At 39.3% G+C, this 23,157-nt stretch overlaps 2 protein-coding genes across 11 annotated transcripts in view; both read right to left on the minus strand.

The window, feature by feature from the left end:
- Nucleotides 1-10,062: 10,062 nt before the first annotated feature.
- The window catches only part of LOC144057501 (uncharacterized), a 30,263-nt gene continuing 17,168 nt past the window's right edge, over nt 10,063-23,157 (minus strand). Inside the window, exons 1-3 of one of the 3 annotated variants that reach the window (XM_077575148.1) lie at nt 16,947-17,085; nt 12,821-12,900; nt 10,063-10,238 (exon numbers count right to left, since the gene is read on the minus strand). In XM_077575148.1, the coding sequence (XP_077431274.1) occupies nt 10,080-10,238; nt 12,821-12,900; nt 16,947-17,046 (339 nt within the window). In that variant the 5' untranslated portion in view covers nt 17,047-17,085 and the 3' untranslated portion in view covers nt 10,063-10,079. Of the gene's footprint in view, nt 12,901-16,946; nt 17,294-23,157 lie in introns of those variants that run through there. The other 2 variants (XR_013295272.1, XM_077575147.1) reach the window with 2 other exon arrangements.
- Nucleotides 18,704-23,157, minus strand: part of pomgnt2 (protein O-linked mannose N-acetylglucosaminyltransferase 2 (beta 1,4-)) — a 21,785-nt gene continuing 17,331 nt past the window's right edge. For 5 of the 8 annotated variants that reach the window (XM_077575143.1, XM_077575142.1, XM_077575139.1 and 2 more), the window contains one exon: nt 18,704-20,660. In XM_077575143.1, coding sequence (XP_077431269.1) covers nt 18,816-20,615 — 1,800 coding nt within the window. In that variant the 5' untranslated portion in view covers nt 20,616-20,660 and the 3' untranslated portion in view covers nt 18,704-18,815. Of the gene's footprint in view, nt 20,661-21,532; nt 21,773-23,157 lie in introns of those variants that run through there. The other 3 variants (XM_077575144.1, XM_077575141.1, XM_077575145.1) reach the window with 2 other exon arrangements.

The raw sequence follows: 23,157 nt of genomic DNA on the forward strand, positions 1-23,157 counted from the left end.
GAAACCCTAACCCTAATGTAAAACCCTAGTTTGAAACCCCAAACCTAATGTAAAACCCTAGTTTGAAACCCTAACCCTAATGTTAAACCCTAGTTTGAAACCCTAACCCTATTGTAAAACCCTAATTTGAAACCCTAACCCTAATGTTAAATCCTAGTTTGAAACCCTAACCCTAATGTTAAATCCTAGTTTGAAACCCTAACCCTAATGTAAAACCGTAGTTTGAAACCCTAACCCTAATGTAAAACCCTAATTTGAAAACCTAACCCTAGTTTGAAACCCTAACCCTAATGTAAAACCCTAGTTTGAAACCCTAACCCTAATTTGAAACCCTAGTTTGATACCCTAACCCTAATTTGAAACCCTAACCCTAATGTAAAACCCTAGTTTGAAACCCTAACCCTAATGTAAAACCCTAGTTTGAAACCCTAACCCTAATGTTAAACAATAGTTTGAAACCCTAACCCTAAATTGAAAACCTAGTTTGAAACCCTAACCCTAATTTAAAACCCTTGTTTGAAACCCTAACCCTAATGTAAATTCCTAGTTTGTAACCCTAACCCTAATGTAAAACCCTAGTTTGAAACCCTAACCCTAATGTAAAACCCTAGTTTGAAATCCTAACCCTAATTTGAAACCCTAGTTTGATACCCTAACCCTAATGTAAAACCCTAGTTTTAAACCCCAACCCTAATTTGAAACCCTAATTTAAACCCTAACCCTAATGTAAAACCCTAGTTTGAAACCCTACAATAATGTAAAACCCTAGTTTGAAACCCTCACGCTAGTTTGTAACCCTAGTTTGAAACCCTAACCCTAATGTAAAACCCTAGTTTTAAACCCTAACCATAATTTGAAACCCTAGTTTGAAACCCTAACCCTAATGTAAAACCCTAGTTTGAAACCCTAACCCTAATATAAAACCCTAGTTTGTAACCCTAACCCTAATGTAAAACCCTAGTTTGAAACCCTAATCCTAATGTTAAATCCTAGTTTGAAACTCTAACCCTAATGTAAAACCCTAATTTGAAACCCTAACCCTAATTTAAAACCCCTGATTTTAACCCTAACCCTAAAGTTAAACACTAGTTTGAAACCCTAACCCTAATGTAAAACCCTCGTTTGAAACCCCAAACCTAATTTGAAACCCTAACCCTAATGTAAAACCCTAGTTTGAAACCCTCACGCTAGTTTGTAACCCTAGTTTGAAACCCTAACCCTAATGTAAAAACCTAGTTTGAAACCCTAACCCTAATTTGAAACCCTAGTTTATAACCCTAACCCTAATGTAAAACCCTAGTTTGAAACACTAACCCTAATGTAAAAACCTAGTTTAAAACCCTAACCCTAATTTAAATTCCCTGTTTAGAAACCCTAACCCTAATGTAAAACCCTTGTTTGAAACCCTAACCCTAATGTAAAACCCTAGTTTGAAACCCCAAACCTAATATAAAACCCTACTTTGTAACCCTAACCCTAATTTGAAACCGTAACCCTAATGTGAAACCCTAGTTTGAAATCCTAACCCTGATGTAAAACCCTAGTTTGAAACCCTAACCCTAATGTTAAACCGTAGTTTGAAACCTTAACCCTAATGTAAAACCCTAGTTTGTAACCCTAACCCTAATGTTAAACCCTAGTTTGAAACCCTAACCCTAATGTAAAACCCTAGTTTTAAACCCTAACCCTAATGTGAAACACTAGTTTGAGACCCTAACCCTAATGTAAAACCCTAGTTTGAAACCCTAACCCTAATGTAAAACCCTAGTTTGAAACCCTAACCCTAATTTGAAACCCTAGATTGAAACCCTAACCCTAATGTAAAACCCAAGTTTGAAATCCTAACCCTAATTTGAAACCCTTGTTTGATACCCTAACCCTAATGTAAAACCCTAGTTTTAAACCCCAACCCTAATTTGAAACCCTAATTTAAACCCTAACCCTAATGTAAAACCCTAGTTTGAAACCCTACAATAATGTAAAACCCTAGTTTGAAACCCTACAATAATGTAAAACCCTAGTTTGAAACCCTACAATAATGTAAAACCCTAGTTTGAAACCTTAACCCTAATGTAAAACCCTAGTTTGAAAACCTAACCATAATTTGAAACCCTAGTTTGAAACCCTAACCCCAATTTGAAACCCTAGTTTATAACCCTAACCCTAATGTAAAACCCTAGTTTTAAACCCTAACCCTAATATAAAACCATAGTTTGTAACCCTAACCCTAATGTAAAACCCTAGTTTGAAACCCTAACCCTAATGTTAAATCCTAGTTTAAAACCCTAACCCTAATGTAAAACCCTAGTTTGAAACCCTAACTCTAATGTTAAACCCTAGTTTGAAACCCTAACCCTAATGTAAAACCCTAATTTGAAACCCTAACCCTAATTTAAAACCCCTGTTTTTAACCCTTACCCTAAAGTTAAACACTAGTTTGAAACCCTATTCCTAATGTAAAACCCTCGTTTGAAACCCCAAACCTAATTTGAAACCCTAGTTTGAAACCCTAATCCTAATGTAAAACCCTAGTTTGAAACCCCAACCCTAATTTGAAAAATTAGTTTGAAACCCAAACCCTAATGTGAAAACGCTAGTTTGAAACCCTTAGCCTAATTTGAAACCCTAGTTTGAAACCCTAACCGTAATTTGAAACCCTAACCCTAATGTAAAACCCTAGTTTGAAACCCTAACCCTAATGTAAAACCCTAGTTTGTAACCCTAACCCTAATGTAAAACCCTAGTTTGAAACCCTCACGCTAGTTTGTAACCCTAGTTTGAAACCCTAACCCTAATGTAAGACCATAGTTTGAAACCCTAACCCTAATTTGAAACCCTAGTTTATAACCCTAACCCTAATGTAAAACCCTAGTTTGAAACACTAACCCTAATGTAAAAACCTAGTTTGAAACCCTAACCCTAATTTTAAACCCGTTTTGAAACCCTAACCCTAATGTAAAACCCTTGTTTGAAACCCTAACCCTCATGTAAAACCCTAGTTTGAAACACTAACCCTAATGTAAAAACCTAGTTTGAAACACTAACCCTAATTTTAAACCCGTTTTGAAACCCTAACCCTAATGTAAAACCCTTGTTTGAAACCCTAACCCTAATGTAAAACCCTAGTTTGAAACCCTAACCCTAATGTTAAACCCTAGTTTGTAACCCTAACCCTATTGTAAAACCCTAATTTGAAACCCTAACCCTAATGTTAAATCCTAGTTTGAAACCCTAACCCTAATGTTAAATCCTAGTTTGAAACCCTAACCCTAATGTAAAACCGTAGTTTGAAACCCTAACCCTAATTTAAAACCCTAATTTGAAAACCTAACCCTAGTTTGAAACCCTAATGCTAATGTAAAACCCTAGTTTGAAACCCCAACCCTAATTTGAAAAACTATTTTGATACCGTAACCCTAATTTGAAACCCTAACCCTAATGTAAAACCCTAGTTTGAAACCCTAACCCTAATGTAAAACCCTAGTTTGAAACCCTAACCCTAATTTGAAACCCTAGTTTGATACCCTAACCCTAATTTGAAACCCTAACCCTAATGTAAAACCCTAGTTTGAAACCCTAACCCTAATGTAAAACCCAATTTTTTAAACCTAACCCTAATGTAAAACCCTAGTTTGAAACCCTCACGCTAGTTTGTAACCCTAGTTTGAAACCCTAACCCTAATGTAAAACCCTAGTTTGAAACCCTAACCTTAATTTGAAACCCTAGTTTATAACCCTAACCCTAATGTAAAACCCTAGTTTGAAACACTAACCCTAATGTAAAACCCTAGTTTGAAACCCTAGCCCTAATGTTAAACAATAGTTTGAAACCCTAACCCTAAATTGAAAACCTAGTTTGAAACCCAAACCCTAATTTAAAACCCTTGTTTGAAACCCTAACCCTAATGTAAATTCCTAGTTTGTAACCCTAACCCTAATGTAAAACCCTAGTTTGAAACCCTAACCCTAATGTAAAACCCTAGTTTGAAATCCTAACCCTAATTTGAAACCCTAGTTTGATACCCTAACCCTAATGTAAAACCCTAGTTTTAAACCCCAACCCTAATTTGAAACCCTAATTTAAACCCTAACCCTAATGTAAAACCCTAGTTTGAAACCCTACAATAATGTAAAACCCTAGTTTGAAACCCTCACGCTAGTTTGTAACCCTAGTTTGAAACCCTAACCCTAATGTAAAACCCTAGTTTGAAACCCTAACCATAATTTGAAACCCTAGTTTGAAACCCTAACCCTAATGTAAAACCCTAGTTTGAAACCCTAACCCTAATATAAAACCCTAGTTTGTAACCCTAACCCTAATGTAAAACCCTAGTTTGAAACCCTAATCCTAATGTTAAATCCTAGTTTGAAACTCTAACCCTAATGTAAAACCCTAATTTGAAACCCTAACCCTAATTTAAAACCCCTGATTTTAACCCTAACCCTAAAGTTAAACACTAGTTTGAAACCCTAACCCTAATGTAAAACCCTCGTTTGAAACCCCAAACCTAATTTGAAACCCTAACCCTAATGTAAAACCCTAGTTTGAAACCCTCACGCTAGTTTGTAACCCTAGTTTGAAACCCTTACCCTAATGTAAAACCCTAGTTTGAAACCCTAACCCTAATTTGAAACCCTAGTTTGAAACCTTAACCCTAATTTGAAACCCTAGTTTATAACCCTAACCCTAATGTAAAACCCTAGTTTGAAACACTAACCCTAATGTAAAAACCTAGTTTAAAACCCTAACCCTAATTTAAAACCCGTTTAGAAACCCTAACCCTAATGTAAAACCCTTGTTTGAAACCCTAGCCCTAATGTAAAACCCTAGTTTGAAACCCCAAACCTAATATAAAACCCTACTTTGTAACCCTAACCCTAATTTGAAACCCTAACCCTAATGTAAAACCCTAGTTTGAAACCCTAACCCTAATGTTAAACCGTAGTTTGAAACCCTAACCCTAATGTAAAACCCTAATTTGAAACCCTAACCCTAATTTGAAACCCTAGTTTATAACCCTAACCCTAATGTAAAACCCTAGTTTTAAACCCTAACACTAATGTTAAACCGTAGTTTGAAACCCTAACCCAAATGTAAAACCCTAGTTTGAAACCCTAACCCTAATGTAAAACCCTAATTTAAAAACCTAACCCTAGTTTGAAACCCTAACCCTAATGTAAAACCCTAATTTGAAACCCTTACCCTAATTTGAAACCCTAGTTTGAAACCCTAACCCTAATTTTAAACCCCTGTTTTGAAACCCTAACACTAATGAAAAACCCTAGTTTGAAACCCTAACCCTAATTTGAAACCCTAGTTTTAAACCCTAACCCTAATGTAAAGCCCTAGTTTGAAACCCTAACCCTAATGTAAAACACTAGTTTGAAACCCTAAACCTAATGTAACACCCTAGTTTGAAACCCTAACCCTAATATAAAACCCTAGTTTGAAACTCTAACCCTAAATTGAAAACCTAGTTTGAAACCCTACCCCTAATGTAAATTGCTAGTTTGTTACCCTAACCCTAATGTAAAACCCTAGTTTGTAACCCTAACCCTAATGTTAAACCCTAGTTTGAAACCCTAACCCTAATGTAAAACCCTAGTTTTAAACACTAACCCTAATTTGAAACCCAAGTTTGTAACCCTAACCCTAATGTAAAACACTAGTTTGAAACCCTAACCCTAATGTAAAACCCTAGTTTGAAACCCTAACCCTAATGTAAAACCCTAGTTTGAAACCCTAACCGTAATTTGAAACCCTAGTTTGAAACCCTTACCTTATTGTAAAACCCTAGTTTGAACCCCTAACCCTAATTTGAAACCCTAACCGTAATGTAAAACCCTAGTTTGAAACCCTAACCGTAATGTAAAACCCTAGTTTGTAACCCTAACCCTAATGTAAAACCCTAGTTTGTAACCCTAACCCTAATGTAAAACCCTAGTTTGAAACCCTAACAACAATTGTAAAACCATAGTTTGTAACCCTAACCCTAATGTAAAACCCTAGTTTGAAACCCTAACCCTAATTTGAAACCCTAGTTTGAAACCCTAAACCTAATGTAAAACCCTAGTTTGAAACCCTAACCCTAATGTAAACCCTAGTTTGAAACCCTAACCCTATTGTTAAACCCTAGTTTGAAACCCTAACCCTAAATTGAAACCCTAGTTTGAAACCCTTACCCCAATTTCAAACCCCTGTTTGAAACCCTAACCCTAATGTAAAACCCTAGTTTGAAACCCTAACCCTAATGTAAAACCCTAGTTTGAAACCCTAACCCTAATTTAAACCCCGTTTTAAACCCGAACCCTAATGTAAAACCCTAGTTTGAAAACCTAACCCTATTTTAAAACCCTAGTTTGAAACCCTAATCCTAATGTAAAACCCTAGTTTGAAACCCTATTCCTAATTTAAAACCCCTGTTTTAAACCCTAACCCTAATGTAAAACCCTAGTTTGAAACCCTAACCCTAATGTAAAACCCTAGTTTGAAGTCCTAACCCTAATTTAAAAACCCTGTTTTAAACCCTAACCCTAATGTAAAACCCTAGTTTGAAACCCTAACCCTAATGTAAAACCCTAATTTGAAGTCCTAATCCTAGTTTGAAACCCCAACCTTAAGGTAAAACTCTAGTTTGAAACCCTAACCCTAATTTGAAAGCCTAGTTTGAACCCTAACCTTAGTTAGGGTTTTACATTAGGGTTAGTGTTTCAAACTAGGGTTTTACATTAGGGTTAGGGTTTCAAACTAGGGTTTAACATTAGGGTTAGGGTTTCAAACTAGGGTTTTACATTTGGGTTAGGGTTTCAAACTATGGTTTTACATTAGGGTTAGGGTTTCAAACTAGGGTTTTGTATTAGAGTTTCCAAATAGGATTAGGGTTTCAAACAGGGGTTTCAAATTAGGGTTAGGGTTTCAAACTAAGGTTTTACTTGAGGGTTAGGGTTTCAAACTATGGTTTTACATTAGGGTTAGGGTTACAAATTAGGGTTTTACATTAGGGTTAGGGTTTCAAACTAGGGTTTCAAACTAGGGTTTCAAACTAGAGTTTTTCATTAGGGTTAGGGTTTCAAACGAGGGTTTCAAATTAGGGTTAGGGATTCAGACTTGCATTTTACATTAGGGTTAGGGTTTCAAACTAGGGTTTTACATTAGGGTTAGGGTTTCAAACTAGGGTTTAAAATTAGGGTTGGGGTTTAAAACTAGGGTTTTACATAAGGGTTAGGGTTTCAAACTAGGGTTAGGGTTTCAAACTCGGATTTTACATTATAGCAAGGGTTTCAAACTAGGGTTTAACATTAGGGTTAGGGTTTCAAAGTAGGGTTTTACATTAGAGTTAGGGTTTCAAACAAGGGTTTGAAATTAGGGTTTCCAAATAGGATTAGTGTTTCAAACTAGGGTTTCAAATTAGGGTTAGGGTTTCAAACTAGTGTTTTGCATAAGGGTTAGGGTTTCAAACTAGTGTTTTACATCAGGGTTAGGGTTTCAAAATAGTGTTTTACATTAGGGTAAGGGTTTCAAACTAGGGTTTTATATAAGGGTTTCCAAATAGGATTAGGGTTTCAAACTAGGGTTTCAAATTAGGCTTAGGGTTTCAAACTAGTGTTTTACATTAGGGTTAGGGTTTCAAACTAGTGTTTTACATTAGGGTTAGGGTTTCAAATTATGTTTAGGGTTTCAAACTAGGGTTTTACATTAGGTTTAGTGTTTCAAACTAGGGTTTGAAATTAGGGTTGGGGTTTCAAACTAGTGTTAGGGTTTCAAACTAGGGTTTTACATTAGGTTTAGTGTTTCAAACTAGGGTTTGAAATTAGGGTTGGGGTTTCAAACTAGGGTTTTTTATTAGGGTTAGGGTTTTATATTAGAGTTTCCAAATAGGATAAAAGATTCAAACGAGGGTTTTACTTGAGTGTTAGGGTTTCAAACTATGGTTTTACATTACGGTCAGGGTTTCAAACTTGGGTTTTACATTAGGGTTTTACATTAAGGTTGGGGTTTTAACTAACTAGTTTGAAACCCTAACCCTAAAGCAAAACATTAGTTTGAAACCCTAACCCTAAAGTAAAACAGTAGTTTGAAACCCTAACCCTAATTTGAAACCCTAGTTATAAACCCTAACCCTAATTTGAAACCCTTGTTTATAACCCTAACCCTAATGTAAAACCCTAGTTTTAAACCCTAACCCTAATTTGAAACCCTAGTTTGAAACCCTAAACCTAATGAAAAACCCTAGTTGGAAACCCTAACCCTAATTTGAAACCCTAGTTTGAAACCCTAACACTAATTTGAAACCCTAGTTTGAAACCCTAAGCCTAATTTGAAACCCTAACCCTTATTTGAAACCCTTACCCTAATTTGAAACCCTAACCCTAATTTAAAACCCTATTTTTAAACCCTAACCCTAATTTTAAACCCTAGTTTGAAACCCAAACCCTTTTTTAAAACCCTAGTTTGAAACCCTAACCCTAATGTAAAATAATATTTTGAATCCCTTACCATAATTTGAAACCCCTGTTTGAAACCCTATCCCTAATGAAGGACCCTAGTTTGAAATCTTAACTCAAATGTAAAAACCCTAGTTTGAAACCCTAACCCTAATGTAAAACTCTAGTTTGAAATCCTAACCTTAATGTAAACCCAAGTTTGAAACCCTAACCTTAAGGTAAAACCCTAGTTTGAAACCCTAACCCTAATGTAAATCCCTAGTGTGAGACCCTAACCATAATTTGAAACCCCTGTTTGAAACCCTAAACATAATGTAAAACCCTAATTTGAAACCCTTTACCCTAATGTAAAACCCTAGTTTGAAACCCTAACCCTAATGTAAAACTCTAGTTTGAAATCCTAACCTTAATGTAAACCCAAGTTTGAAACCCTAACCTTAAGGTAAAACCCTAGTTTGAAACCCTAACCCTAATGTAAATCCCTAGTGTGAAACCCTAACCATAATTTGAAACCCCTGTTTGAAACCCTAAACATAATGTAAAACCCTAATTTGAAACCCTTTACCCTAATGTAAAACCCTAGTTTGAAACCCTAACCCTAATGTAAAACCCTAACACTAATGTAAAACCCTAACTAAGGTGAGGGTTTGAAACACTAACACTAACCCTAATTTAAAACCTTAACTAGGGTTTCGGGTTATATATAATTAATATAAGTCCAAGACACTTGGTCGTTCAGGGAACAGAGATGCCACGTGGTTGAAAAACGTGGCACGGCACCGGGGAGTCCTTTTGTCAGTTCTGGGCCAGACGAGGTGAAAAAGGTGAATGAGGCAGGAACAGAGGGCCGGAAACAAGAGCACAGAACGAGGTTCGCGCCGGCTGTTTTAAAGTTGCGGGGTGTGTCCATCACAAAGGGGGTGCAGGCGCCGTCCCTCTTTTAAACTCCAAATTATTGAAGAATTAATCATTAAAAAATTAATTTGGTCAGGCTGGCAAGTCAAGTCCTTCCAAGCAAAACATGTTATCGTTACACATATCAACTAATAACGCATCATGAGATCATTTCGTTTTTTCTGGAGTAACTAAATAATCTCTGGGTTTACAATCATCATTCCTGTTTAAATACATATGACATTCCTTTTTCATAGACATAACATGATGTGAAACATTCAGTTGTGCGTAAATTCACTTGGATGTATAGGTGTTTCATGTGAGCATGTTCGATCGTAACCACTTTGAGGCACTCTGGTCACGTGTAACCTCCAAGAAGGCTGGAATGTACTGACCAGGATTCCAACGGACCTTTTGGCCCATGTTGTTTTATGACTTTGATAAGAGTTTGCAGACTGCCAGTCTGCGATGTCAGCAGGGGTCAAGATGATGCTTTCCGATAAAATACTTTGATGCCATTAACTTGTGGTTCTGGCTGGTGACAAACAAACATTCACATCCTGGTGAGATGGCCTGTGGTTGACTTCAAAAGAGTGTAACCTGTTTGGGACTGTCTCTGGTTTAGGCAAAAGGGGGAGAACGGAGGCATCTCACCCCACCCTAGGTTGACTAAGCGCATATTTCCAAGAGTGAAATGTTAAGAAAAGGAATAGACAAAAAAAATTGAGGGTGACTGGTCTTTAATTGTTACACATGGCAATGGAGTAAGATGAAGATCTTGTTGCAGTGGTACAATAGACAAGGTAGTCTTTCCTGCAGCAGACACATTGTGAATCTGTTTTCCTGTATAACCATCTATACCAGGAGGAACTGCCACCAGTTTTCTTCTTCATGACCACCTGCAGAAACAGAATGAGGGAAGATGTTTGAATATCGATGTCCCTGTAGTGCACTATCCAAAGGATTATTATTTTTTAAATGTTCTTTACTGTATCTGAATCCTTGTGAACAGGGGGGAAAAAAAAGGGGCATAATAATAACGTGCCTGTACTATCCACCCACTTGGGGTTTGAATCCAATTTGACCACCGAACCACCGTGTGTGGAGGGTTGGGGGTGCTTAAAGTAGATGAATAGCACGGGAAATTCTTAGAGGGTGTGGATGTAGATATGTGCGCTAGTACGTTTGTGTGTGTGTGTGTGTGTGTTGGGGGGCTTAAGGGGTAAAGGGGGGGGGGTATCCATTGTAAAATTCTTAATTCAAATAATGGCTTAACAATACATCACGCATATGAAACAGTTGTTTGCAATTCCAATGCCAATCACCATAAAAACGTTTTGACATTCGTGTATGAAGAATCATTTATGAACATATTTACATAAATAAAATGATTCTGTAAAATGTACACGAAATTTACATTTTAAATAACACAATTAGGATTTTCCTATAGTGCAAGTAGCATATAAATGTCGTACTTTACATTTAGCTTGATTCAGGTAAGAGAAAATGCCTTTTATTATTTTTCTGTAGGTGTAGCTGTTAATATTTTATTATTGGGACTGTACCCAACAATAAACTGACACATCTCAGCAAGCTACATTGTTTGTTTTTGATAAAACGCTGTGATTGTTGTTTTTTCTTCTTATTTTGGTTCTTTATTGTCCCCCTAATTTCTGAACACACTGCTACCTGTTTCTTATTAGGACCTTACTCTGACTGCAAACCCCCAAAACAAGCTATTAGTTAAAATAAAAACAAAGATCATGTAGCAATTTCCACATATATTTTGGTAGTACATTTCAATTTAGCTATCATTGAGTACATGCTACAAGTTGGGAGTATTCGGGAAGAGTTTATTAAAATTTTGAGCGAAAGTTACAAATTCTGACATATTCTGTGTACCTTAAACGCATCAGTAGTTGGAGTAGATTAGAAGCTGTACACAAGCTCCATGCCCGTCCCAATGGAAGAGGAACGTTAGTTTTACCAGAGGTTTTTGCCGCAGCGAAAGTGGATGGGAAGGATCGTGGTTTTTATGAAACTCAGGGGGACATCTTTCCTGCATCATCAGTGCGCCCAAATGTCAGACTTCATCGTAGTTCCGAGGCTGATTACAACTCGTGTCACTACATTTCAATTAAAGCTAGGCTAGCATGCAGCATGATCTGTGATCATGTCTACAAGATCTATCAAATAAAGGCATTTGTTTTGCTTGAGTTTTTTGCATTGTATGACTTTGGTTTTTGTTCACTGTGAGTGAATATGTGAGTGTATAGCGACCAACTTAACGACCGCAGGTGTGGTGGCGCGCGACCTTCCAGAATGGGGCGCATCTTGTAGTATGACATCATCCAAGGATAAGGTAATAATAATAATTTGTTTTATGGAAATTATGTTGTTGAATTTTTGTTTTGAAAGGCAACAAAAGTACTTTCATCACCTTTTTTTTTTAAACATTAGCCAACGACTTGAAGCCCAAGTCACCCGTGAGAGCTGCAGTGCCACACCCATAGTTCTGGTTAAAAGGAAGGAAGGTACAATTTGCATGTGTGTCGACTATTGGCAACTTAATCAAAAGACAAGGAAGGATGCTTTTCCGCTTCTTTGAATCAAGGAATGCCTACTGGTTTTCCACCATGAACCCTGCCATTGGGTACAACCAAGTGCCTGTGGCGGAAGCAGATCGACCAAAAAAACACATTTTGTACTCCATTTGGCCTTTTCGAATGGAACTGCATGCGCTTTGGCCTTTGCAATGCACCCAGCACCTTCCAGAGGCTCATGCAGTGGACTTTTGGAGACCAACAATGCCAGTCCTTGCTTCTTTATTTGGATTATATTGTGGTCTTTTCCACCAATGCTGAACAACATATGGAGTGACTGGAATTGGTGCTGGGGCACTTACAGCAAGAAGACCTTGAAGTTACTCAGGCAGAGGTGCTTACTGGCATCAGATGTTGACCAGTGGTGTCAGGCATGTAACAGAAGTCAAGTTGTAAAGGACACTCCACAATCTGCTCCGGCCACCATGGGACACCTCCTGGCTTCCCGACCAAATGAGAGCTTGGCATTGGACTTCACGATTTTGGAACCAGCTTGTAATGGGATTGAAAATGTGCTTGTTATTACGGGTGTTTTTAGTACACATTGGCGTTTCCCACCCGTGACCAGAAAGCCTGCCTCAGTGTCACCAACTGATGGTTAGAATATGACTCATGGCCTAAGGATGCTCTGTTTGTTTTAACAGGTGGGACTCCTCACGTAGTGCCTTCTCAACTGCGGGCAAATGGGCTTGCCTCCAACCTGGTACCTTCCTCTTATCCAGCTCTGAAGGAACATATCACTCAAATGGCTTTACCAGGTGAATGACGGGAACCATTGACTTAGCAGTTAAGGAACACTCAAGACAAAGCTCCCAGTAGTCAGATTTCTGCGTCGTACTACTTGCGCAACAGCTGGACATCATGCAAACGTGCATCACCTCCCTAGGTCGGCGCGAACACAGGAAGCAGCAACCTCTTCTGGAGTGGCAGCCAATGGGCTGTCGGCTCTGTTCAGTCCCTGGAATTAGATTACATGAGATTTAGTTTCATCGTCCGGGCGACAATGCAAAAAAAAAAAAGAGGGTGGGGGGTGGTGGGTTGGTTTTGAACGTGGTAAGGTGAGTCATTAAATCCTATTGTATGACTCAATTCTAACCAATCCTACTGGTTAGTAAGTATTCACTATAAAAGCTGGTAGGTTAGCATCTTGCGTCCTCCTCTGACTCTTTCGCTTGGAGACCTGCCCACTTCCGGGTCTCGCCATCCTCTGTGTTTATCACCATGTGTGCCACTGATCATGCACGTCTGGTATGCCAGAGCTCTCCTCCTGGCCCTGACTCGTGGTGTACATTAAGATTGCTCGAGTGGGACAGGTGTGCGGTGGGAAAGAGGGACATCACCGTTAGATCACGGCTGTTTTGCTTTGCTTTTGTTGTGTTGTGACGTGTGGAAATTGTGCTTCTGTGCCAAACTCGCCATGCGGAGGCGCGGCTGAACTTCTTATGCCGTTGTTGGATGGTCGTCGGTGCCGCACCACCGTTCCCTTCTTCCCGGGCAAGCGTGCTCGACATCCCTTTGTCTGCGCAAACTGATTGAACTGCTCATTCATTCATCCATTCGCTTGCCTGACCTGCCTGGCAATCTGCCTGTTTGTTAGTCTAAGCCAGCATGGGCAAACCCCGGCCCGCGGGCCAAATATGGCCCGTTATGCGTTTCAATCCGGCCCGCCGAACTTATCCAATAAGGCTAGAAAAAAATTCAATTTTTTTTATTTTTATTTTTTATTTCATTATTTTTTTATTTTTTTATTCAGCTCAGTGGCCGAGTGGTTAGAGTGTCCGCCCTGAGACTGGGAGGTCGTGGGTTCAATTCCTGGCCGGGTCATACCAAAGACTATAAAAATGGGACCAATTGTCACTCTGCTTGACACTCAGCATTAAGGGTTGGAATTGGGAGGTTAGATCACCACATGATTCCCGAGCGCGGCGCTGTTGCTGCTCACCGCTCCCTCAGGGGATGGGTTAAATGCGGAGAACAAATTTCGCCCCACTTAGATGGGTGTGACAATCAGTGGATCTTATCTTATCTTATTGGATTTGGACATTTACAGCAGGAGACGGCACGGTTTTGTGTTGAACACAGCAATAATGTCCTGATAGTCCAGATAATCGGTCAATTCTTTTTTGAAAGAAAGCAGGGACAAAGAGTTCAGTCTATCAGTCAACATTGTGGCACTGTTGCGTGTTTTGATCCTTTTGACAGCTGAAGATAGTCTTTCTACATGTTGTCATGGGTGAGGTGAGGAGCGCGCATGCAGGAGACTGTTGATATTGGTGAATACATCCCCGGGGCGTGCGTCGAGCATTCTATGAGCGTTTCCTCGTTTGCTTTTGGCTTCTTTTTGAGCTGCTGCACAAACACCGTGTGCTATGCGTCCCCCACGGAGATGAAAAAGTGGTCAGAGACGGATTGGATGTACGCGCTTTGTCCTCAGCGCGTGACAGGCAGCAGCGGCTATCATGCAGCATGTGTCACACGTACTGTGGGCCTGGGTTAAAAATGGGTGGGCCAATGGAAAAAAATTCTTTAACTTTACGCCTTGAATTGAAATCTATTAATAATAGATGCAGTCACCAGGTTTGACAGATCACAGTGTATGTGCTATTATAATCTATTTACATTTCTCCTCCCACTTTGCCAAATAGTGTGCAAATGCCGCATCTTGCATATTCATTGAGGCAAACGTACTACCTGGTTTAGGGCTATTTTATAATAATCATAATAATAATAATAATACATTTCATTTAAAAACAGCACCATTCAGAACACCCAAGGTCACTTTACAAAGCATAAAAACACAGCAAAAGTTGAGCTAAAACAATAAAAATGAAGCTATTGGAAAAGCTGTTTTAAATAAGTGGATTTTGCACATTTGAAAAACGCAGTCCTTAGTGCACACTATAAGTAAATTGGGTTGTACATTTATCTGTGTGTTTTTACTGTGCTATGAGGTCCAAATGCTCCTGGTCCGGCCCATCTGTCAAAATTTCAAACCCATTGTGGCCCGCAAGTCAAAAAGTTTGCCCACCCCTGGTCTAAGCCCTCGCAATAAGTGTTTGGACTTTTTGTAACAAGATTGTCTTCTTTTAAACATTAGTTTTAATATCTTTTGTAGTTTTGTTGGGGTTTATTTGGGTGGGTTATTTGACCAAATTGCTTTTTTTTGTTTCATAATTAGTTGGTTAATTGATTTGCTTGTTAATTGATTTGCTCCTACTTCCTTGTTTCTTTTTCCCCCCTTCAGTGCCAGACTCAACGGTGGTGGCACGAGTGCCTGGGTGGCAGCGACCTTTTTTTTGTGTGTGTGCTGTGCCTCCTGGTCGTGGTTTCACTTGCCCCTTCCTTCACTTGCGTGAGTGTGTGACTGTCACATTTAGTGTACATTTATTGTATTTTCATAGGGTCTTCCCCACTCTGAAGGACCTTGGCCCCATCGTTGAGCTTTGGACTGAGGGTATTTTGAACTATTTTATGAATTAAATAAACCTTTGTATGTTTTTTTTCTTCATCTCATGCTCATCAGTGAATACTGAACTTTTGTAAAGTTGATGTCTTGGTTGGAATCACCAAGGTGGCGTTGTCACGCGGGTTAGAGTTATCTCACCACACATTGATGTGAAGTTGCCACATTACCAATTAGGGATGTAACAATAACGGCAATATCGTGGTGATATTGCGATATTAAAATTGCCACAATACTGTCGTCGTCATGTCACAATAGTAAAGCAGCAATCTGTAAAAAAAAGAAAATAAAAAATAAGTCAGGTTGATTTTCATTTTCGCAGTTCTAGCACCCTCTGGTGGTTAGTTTTTTAGAGCAGTTTAATTTTCACAAAATGTTTTGGCCCTTCTATGTTTAAAATCCACACTAATGGTCAGATGAAGGGGAATGTAATATGCTTGTGAACTGAGTCAATATGTGGAGTAACTCAATGTGTGTGTGCATTAGCAAGCAAGTGCCTCAATATTAAGTCTTATTAGAGATTTAGGTAGTTTATATGTGTTGCTGGTTTGTACAAAAGCACAATATTGTGTTTTTTAAAAAAAAATTTTTTACCATATTGTGACCCTTTTTTTAATATCGCCAACCTCCGCACAAGATCATGATATCGTATCGTGATGTTTGGATATTGTTACATCCCTATTACCAATATCAACGTTTTTGAATAAATTTGAATAAAATAATAATAATAAAAGGATGGCAGCCTGTATACTTTGTTTAGTGTAGGCTGTCCATTTTAAAAGTCATCTTAAACATTTTTTATTCTATGGCTTTTGTCAGCATGGCTTCACTGTTTATGTGTCTTTGTATGACAGACACTCGAGAAAGAATTCATAAAAGGACATTTCCAGGGTTCCGGCTGACATGATACTTATGTATGAAAGGGGATTGTAGCCGGAACCGAGTCTCTTTGACCTTCTCACGCGATCACTCATGGCATTTACCGCCGTTCTTCGTCGCCGTCGCTGGTGGCCTGTTGTCTTGTTGATCGGGGCAGTGAGGTTCCCCGCCCCCCTTGGCTGCGACGGCTCGGTGTATTTGGACTTTCAGTATTTATGTATGGACGTTGGAGCTCCCCTTCCATCTTTACATGATCTCCACTCCTCATCGCTGAGTGCGGCTTCAAGTTTGTAAGTAGCCTGGTGGATGTTAGCGACTGTTGACGTCTTGCCTACTGTTACTTTGACTTGTTTTGAATACAAATCACTAGTGTTGGTAGTTATTTCGTATCTTTTCCTAGCTTGTATTGCCTCGCAACTTATGCGGCTCCGTCCACGAGGTCGCAAGCCGCCTTGATGTTGTTTGGTGGCTTTGATATTGTCTGTCATGACTTCTGCTAGTTTATGACGACACAGACGTTCATTTACGTGTTGCTGTTAGCACACATTTGTTCCGTTGGTGAAGAGACCGGTTTTTCGCTTCCGAAGAGGCCATTTTTTTGCCTCCTCTGCCACACGCAGGGCCACACTCCGGTGAACATAACTGATGTTGCGCTGACTCACCAGGACGCAGCGGCTTTCCAGGGGCGTTCATCGTCGGCGGTGGCACCCTCGCAGGGGTCGGGCAAAACGCAGGTCTGCTTCTCCTGCTGGCCTTCACCATCGGAGTAAGAATCAAGCGGACTTTCAGATCGCCTTGCAGTTGAGCCGTTTGCAGGCGAGTGTGACGGCAATATAGGCGCAGTTGGGTGATTGAAACCCTTCTGTTTCTCACCCATCTGCAGTGGAGTTGCCCTATGCATTGGTGGATATGCCAGATGGGTTAAGGTTACACTCCAATTGCCCTCCCAAGCAGACGACGTCACCGAGGATGCTGTCTCCGTCCGGGATTCTGAGGCATGTTTGGGCATGGACTCTGTTTCCACTGCCCCATTTTCTCCTCCTCCTGAAAGTTTTTCAGCTGGAGTGGAATTTGTGCGCACTGTTATGCTTAGCGCCTTCCAACGTTTACATTTGGACAGGTCTGGCTTTTCTGAGCCTCCTACTGAGTGTGGTCTCTCTCCGATGGACTACTAACCGAGACTTTTTTATCTTTTGAGTCTGTTTATCCTCGGCTCCCGGCCGTGCCCTGGCAAATAAGCGGTTTCTGAATCCTAATTGTTTGGACCATAAGCCTAATGTATTATGTGGCTTCACTCATCGTCTCCCCGGAGGAGGCCCTTGGAGAGGCTGTGAGATGCCCTAGCCCTCCGTGACACTTGATTGACGAACTGGTCACTAAGTCAGTCGTACAACACGCCAACGGTAGTAGTACGCCTGGCCAACGCCGAAGCGCATCTCCTACTTGCTCTCTCCGCAGCTTTGAGACAACGAAATAGGGGAGGCTGCATCGTTCTGTAACATGGCGCTTGCGAGAGCCCTCTCGGAAGGAACTGCATCACCTCCCTGTGGTGCCGGGTCAAGTTTTCGGATCAGCAGCGACAGGAGCACTGGAACGCACAATACGTGCTAATGACGCAAGGCGTAAGTTTGCTAGCCTTGCCAGGCCTTATGCTCCGTCAAACTCGGGGGGAGCCGCTCTCCCGGCCGCCCCTCTGTCACGTACTGGGAAGTCTTTTCGGCCTACGGAGGGTTACAAGCCTCGTCATCCCACACGAGGCCATGTCACGGCCGCCCGTGGGGTTCGCCCTTCTGGTCAAAGAGTTGGGTGATACAACAGCACACTGCAACAGTCCACCCCAGCAATATTGGTGGCTGTAATTCCCATTCTCATCAAAGGCAATGCATGCAAATTGAATAACTTGCTAATTTCTCAATCGATTTTCATGAAGTTCACTTTTTTTTTTGTCAACGCCAAACATCAATACATAACATGCATCCTTGATATTCTAGTGTTCATGCTGTTCATGGACATAGAACACTACATTTTTTACATCCGGTTCTCCGGGTTCCTGGCCTGCCACATTCCAAAAACATGCATCGTCGGTTAAATGAATACTTTAAATTGTCTGTAGGTATAAATATAAGTGTGAATGATTGTCTACATATGCCCTGCGATTGGCTGGTGACCAAATAAGAGTGTACTCCGCCTCTTGCGGATGGATGGGTGACATTATCTGTGTACAACATAGTAAATTGTTAGACAATCGCCATACAACGACCAATTTGCCAATGATTTTTACTGATTTTAGAATGGCTGTAATTGGCCAATTTAATCGGCACAACAATTAATTAGTTATTCAAAAACTGTTCCAAATTGAACTCTACTCCATAATCACAACTTAATTTTGTATCACAGGACAATCAGTAATTAAAACATGGACTTTGTTACATGTTTAATGTCTAAAACAACAAAACCAGAAACTAATACAATAATAAGAATAATGATGATGATAATAATAATAATAATAATATCACAATTGTATAGCAGCTTTAAGTTCTACACAAAAGAACATCTGCAAAGGGACCCAGAAGGTTGTTGTTGAATATACACCTGACCCATACCAGGTAGGTGATAAAAGGCTTAATATTTTCTGAAAACGTGTAGTTTTGCTGTTGAATGATATGAGGCATATAAGTATTTTCTCCTTCTTCTTGAATCCACACCTCATACTTAACCTCTTTGACCTTCAAGTATTTCAGATTCCATGGGATTTGCCAAGAGATAATAAGCTGTGCCTTGTCAGTAGCTTGCACCGAGGTTTGACACAGAGGTTCCCTAACCCTGCCTGGATGAATTTTACTGGCAGGTTTGGACTTCTTAAAACTTTGCCTAGTCTTTATCCCTTCCTTGACAACATCAAGAAGTGAAGGGATATCTATCAAAGTATCTTGGTAGATTCGAAAGAGCCACTCTGGGTTGCGACAACACTTGTGCCTTGAGACTTGTTTGCTTGCCAATATTCGCTCTTGCTCTTCCTTCTTTAAGTGAGCTATACCCCCTTGGTCCCAGGGTCTGTCTGGATGGGTAACGGTGTTCTCCTTCTTGGTATTTCTCCATGAAAAATAATGTAGATCCATGCCTGGAAGTGTAGCAAGGGTTTTGTATGGAGCATACTGCTCTGGGTTTATAGCAAAGGGGAAAAGTTCAACCACAATAGCTCCTCGGGGGAGAAAAAGTGAGGTGATAAGCTGGGCTCCATGCATGGTCACTAGAATGGAAGCACCACTGATAACCTGGACAATGCTGGGAAAAGACTGTTCCTCCAGAGAAACTTTAAAGACTTTCATCTTGAACTCCTGAGCTAGTGCGATGATTAACTCTGCTTCATTGAGTATTAGCCTTGTTGTTAGGCGACTGAACACAACTATGTATTCATCCTTCTCGCTCTCATCTCCCACATTACCAACATCCTTCTCCACCTCTTCCTTTCTTGTGATGTTCATTTTGACCATAAAATATTCGGAAAACTGTCTAATCTCATTTCCTGAGACCAAAATGTTAGCTTTGGGCCCTTGTGGCTGAACAAACCCATACTGATACCAAGTTGTCATCTTGGACACACCCACATAAGATTTAGTAAAACAAATTAGCTTTCCGAAATCTTTTAGCTGCTCTTTGAGAAGTGGCTGCTTACTGCTTAAAAGTCTGTAGAGGTCAAAGTATTGCCCTTTACCCCAACCCTCCATGAACATCAAACGTGCTCTCTCGTCCAGGTCCGAATACAGTTTCATAGTATAGAAAGCTGGCAGCAGATCATCATGAAAAACATGCATTATGTTGTCAGGATTAAACCTGTTAAAAATCAATGTCACATCTGGTACAAACACAGGCTTGGACAAGAACTTCAAAGCAGCAGTTGGAAGCTCTAAAAAGTTGAAATATTGGGTATTGTGATCTTCTACTGAGGACATGTCAAGCAAAGCAGGTTGGAATCGTCTAGAACCCAAGTTTGGCACCATAATAGAGGCATTGGAATGAAAGAATACAAATTCATCTCCCTCTGTACAGTAGCAGAGGTAATCAAAGCGGCAGATGCGGTCAGTGTGCATTTTGCTGCTGCACACCATGCGGGTGCCATCTTCATGAAGAGCCTGCAGGGCTCGATGATAGTCTATATTGGTATGTGTAAATTCTTGGGACCGCTGTGCCATGTGCAACTCTTCCTCTAGCATTGTAGCATGTTCTCTCAACTTGGAGTACTGCCAAAGTAAAGCTGCAATTACAGCGACAAGTAGTCCATTAAAAAGTACACCCAAATTCAGTCTGCAGCTGACCACTGAAGTGTGCATCGTTGCTGTTGTTGAAGACCTTCAGTCTCACGAGACAAACATCTGCTGACAGAAAGAGAAGACATATGCAAGGGATGGGGAAGATGGGAACAGAGAGGTAAGAAGGGTTAATGTAAGTTATTTTAACAAAAAATTACAACCTTTTTGTTAGGGGTGGGAATCTTTGACTGTCACGATTTGATTTTTGATTCAGAACGATTTTGATTCAAAAGGATTTAAATGACAATGATTTCTGCTTCAATTTATAGATGTGCAAAGAATCTTCATGATCTACTCCCATCTGGTTTGCAAGACAGAATGACAAATGGAGACATTAAAATAGGGCCAGACAGATATACATTTTTGGCAGCACAAAATACCAATTACAAATTAATGGGCCGATTATTTAGAATACATATATAAAACGAATAAAATTATCCCCCCATTCCTTTTCAATGGGTGTCACTTACGCACTAACTTTTGCTATTAGGATTTACTCTGGTTTTGAATGACAAGTACATAGTATGACCTTATCAACAAATTTCATGAAGTATAAAAGATTATCATATAGTTTATGTGTCAATAATAAAACCATTCTTTACGCATTACAGACGCTCCCCACCTTACGAACGAGTTACGTTCCGGACGATCGTTCGTAAGGTGAATTTGTTCGTAAGTTGCTTCAGTGCTATATTTTGTTGTATAATTTATGTTTAAAGCCTATATAAGTATATTGAAGGTTTATATAAGTATGTTTAAGGCTTGTACAAGTAACCTGCATTGGTTTGTACTGAAAAAAACTTTTAATAAAATGGAGAGAATACGTACAGTACTGTACTGTACTGTACTACTACGTATGTTAGAGAGAGAGAGCGAGAGACACACAGTACAGTATGTACATGTACGTAATAAGATAAATAAAATGAAGTTTAACTTACTTTTGGAAGATGTACTCGATGCTTAAGGAGATGATGGAGGAGGAGGATTTTATATCATGAGAGATTCTTCGTCGTCGCTGGAATCGGCTTCAAAAGTTATTTCCGCCTTCATGGGGACCGGCGTTTCTTCCTCCTCCTCCTCGACACGTTGCTGAGCCTCCAATGAGCTCTCACAGCGCCAAGCGTCGGTATTAGCGGCAGAAAGAAGCACTACGCGCAATACAAAATCTAACTTACAGCATCTCTTTCCGAACATTTTTCGACATACTGTACGCGCAGAAATGTTCGTATGTACCGTTGTTCGTAACTCGAATGTTCGTAAGTAGGGGAGCGTCTGTACATAATATATATATATATATATATATATATATATATATATATGAAATAATCGGCCGATAAATCGATATTTTTTTCTGCCAAAAATCTGCATTGGCCTAAAAAATTGCATATCGGTCAGGTCCTTCGCTTTTAGCATTATCGCTAGGATAGTGATGTTTTAAAAACAAAGCATGTTTTGTATTTAAATTAGTGCTGTCAAAGTTAAAGTGTTAACTGATTAATTAATCACAAAAAAATATTGCATTAATCATGAATTAACGCAGATTAATTGCACTATTAATTTTGACCATAGATTATCCTTAAGCGTGATAGTGGATGGCTACGTTTAACCCCCGGGCGTTATATTTTGATTAAATTCTTGTAATTTTTGCCAAAATCAGGCATTTCTTTGAAGTGAGATAACATAGGCATTTATGAATATTGTTTTCACTTTCAACCGCTCAAAATGTTCACTGGCATCAGACCTATCTATACATATATAGTTTTTTTAAAAAAAAGTTTGTTTTTAATGCCCTCTATGGACAATAATAGCAGTATTATGCTAATAGCAAGACTAACTATGCTGTATATATATATATATATATGTAAAATAAAGGTCTAATTTGAATATTTCATATGACATATTTAGATGCTTGAATAAGTCCATAAGTCATAACAATATAATTTTTTCTGCATGCCCAGTTTTCACACAATGGCAGTTTTCCGAATAGCACAAAACTCTTGTAATTTTGCCAAAATCAGGCATTTCCTTTGAAGTGAGATAACTTAGTCAATTATGAATATTTTTTTCACTTTCAACCGCTCAAAATGTTCAGTGGCATCAGACCTATCTATACATATATAGTTTTTATTTTATTAATTTTTTTTAAAGCCCCCTGTGGACAATAATAGCGGTATTATGCTAATAGCAAGACTAACTATGCTGTATATATATATATAAAATAAAATAATAATTTGAATATTTCATATGACATAGTTAGAGGCTCAAACAAGTCCACAAGTCATAACAATAAATTTTTTTATGCATGCATTTTGTATTCATTAGCCTTTGGCGCCACCTAGTGGATATTTGTGTTAACACTCTCAACACACAAATTCCTCTATTTTCATGTTTATGACTCGTCAAAGAAGCGATTGCATCAGTAATGCACAGAAAATGCATTATAACACATCAGGTTTACAGCATATCAAAAACTGATTTATAATGGAAGTCAATGAGCCAAAATCGGGCATTATTACAAGAATTTCGTGTAAATCTCTCCCTCCTGTTTGTTAATAATTATAAA

The sequence above is a fragment of the Vanacampus margaritifer genome, chromosome 9 (genome assembly GCF_051991255.1).
Source record: "Vanacampus margaritifer isolate UIUO_Vmar chromosome 9, RoL_Vmar_1.0, whole genome shotgun sequence".
Taxonomy (NCBI): Eukaryota; Metazoa; Chordata; class Actinopteri; order Syngnathiformes; family Syngnathidae; genus Vanacampus; species Vanacampus margaritifer.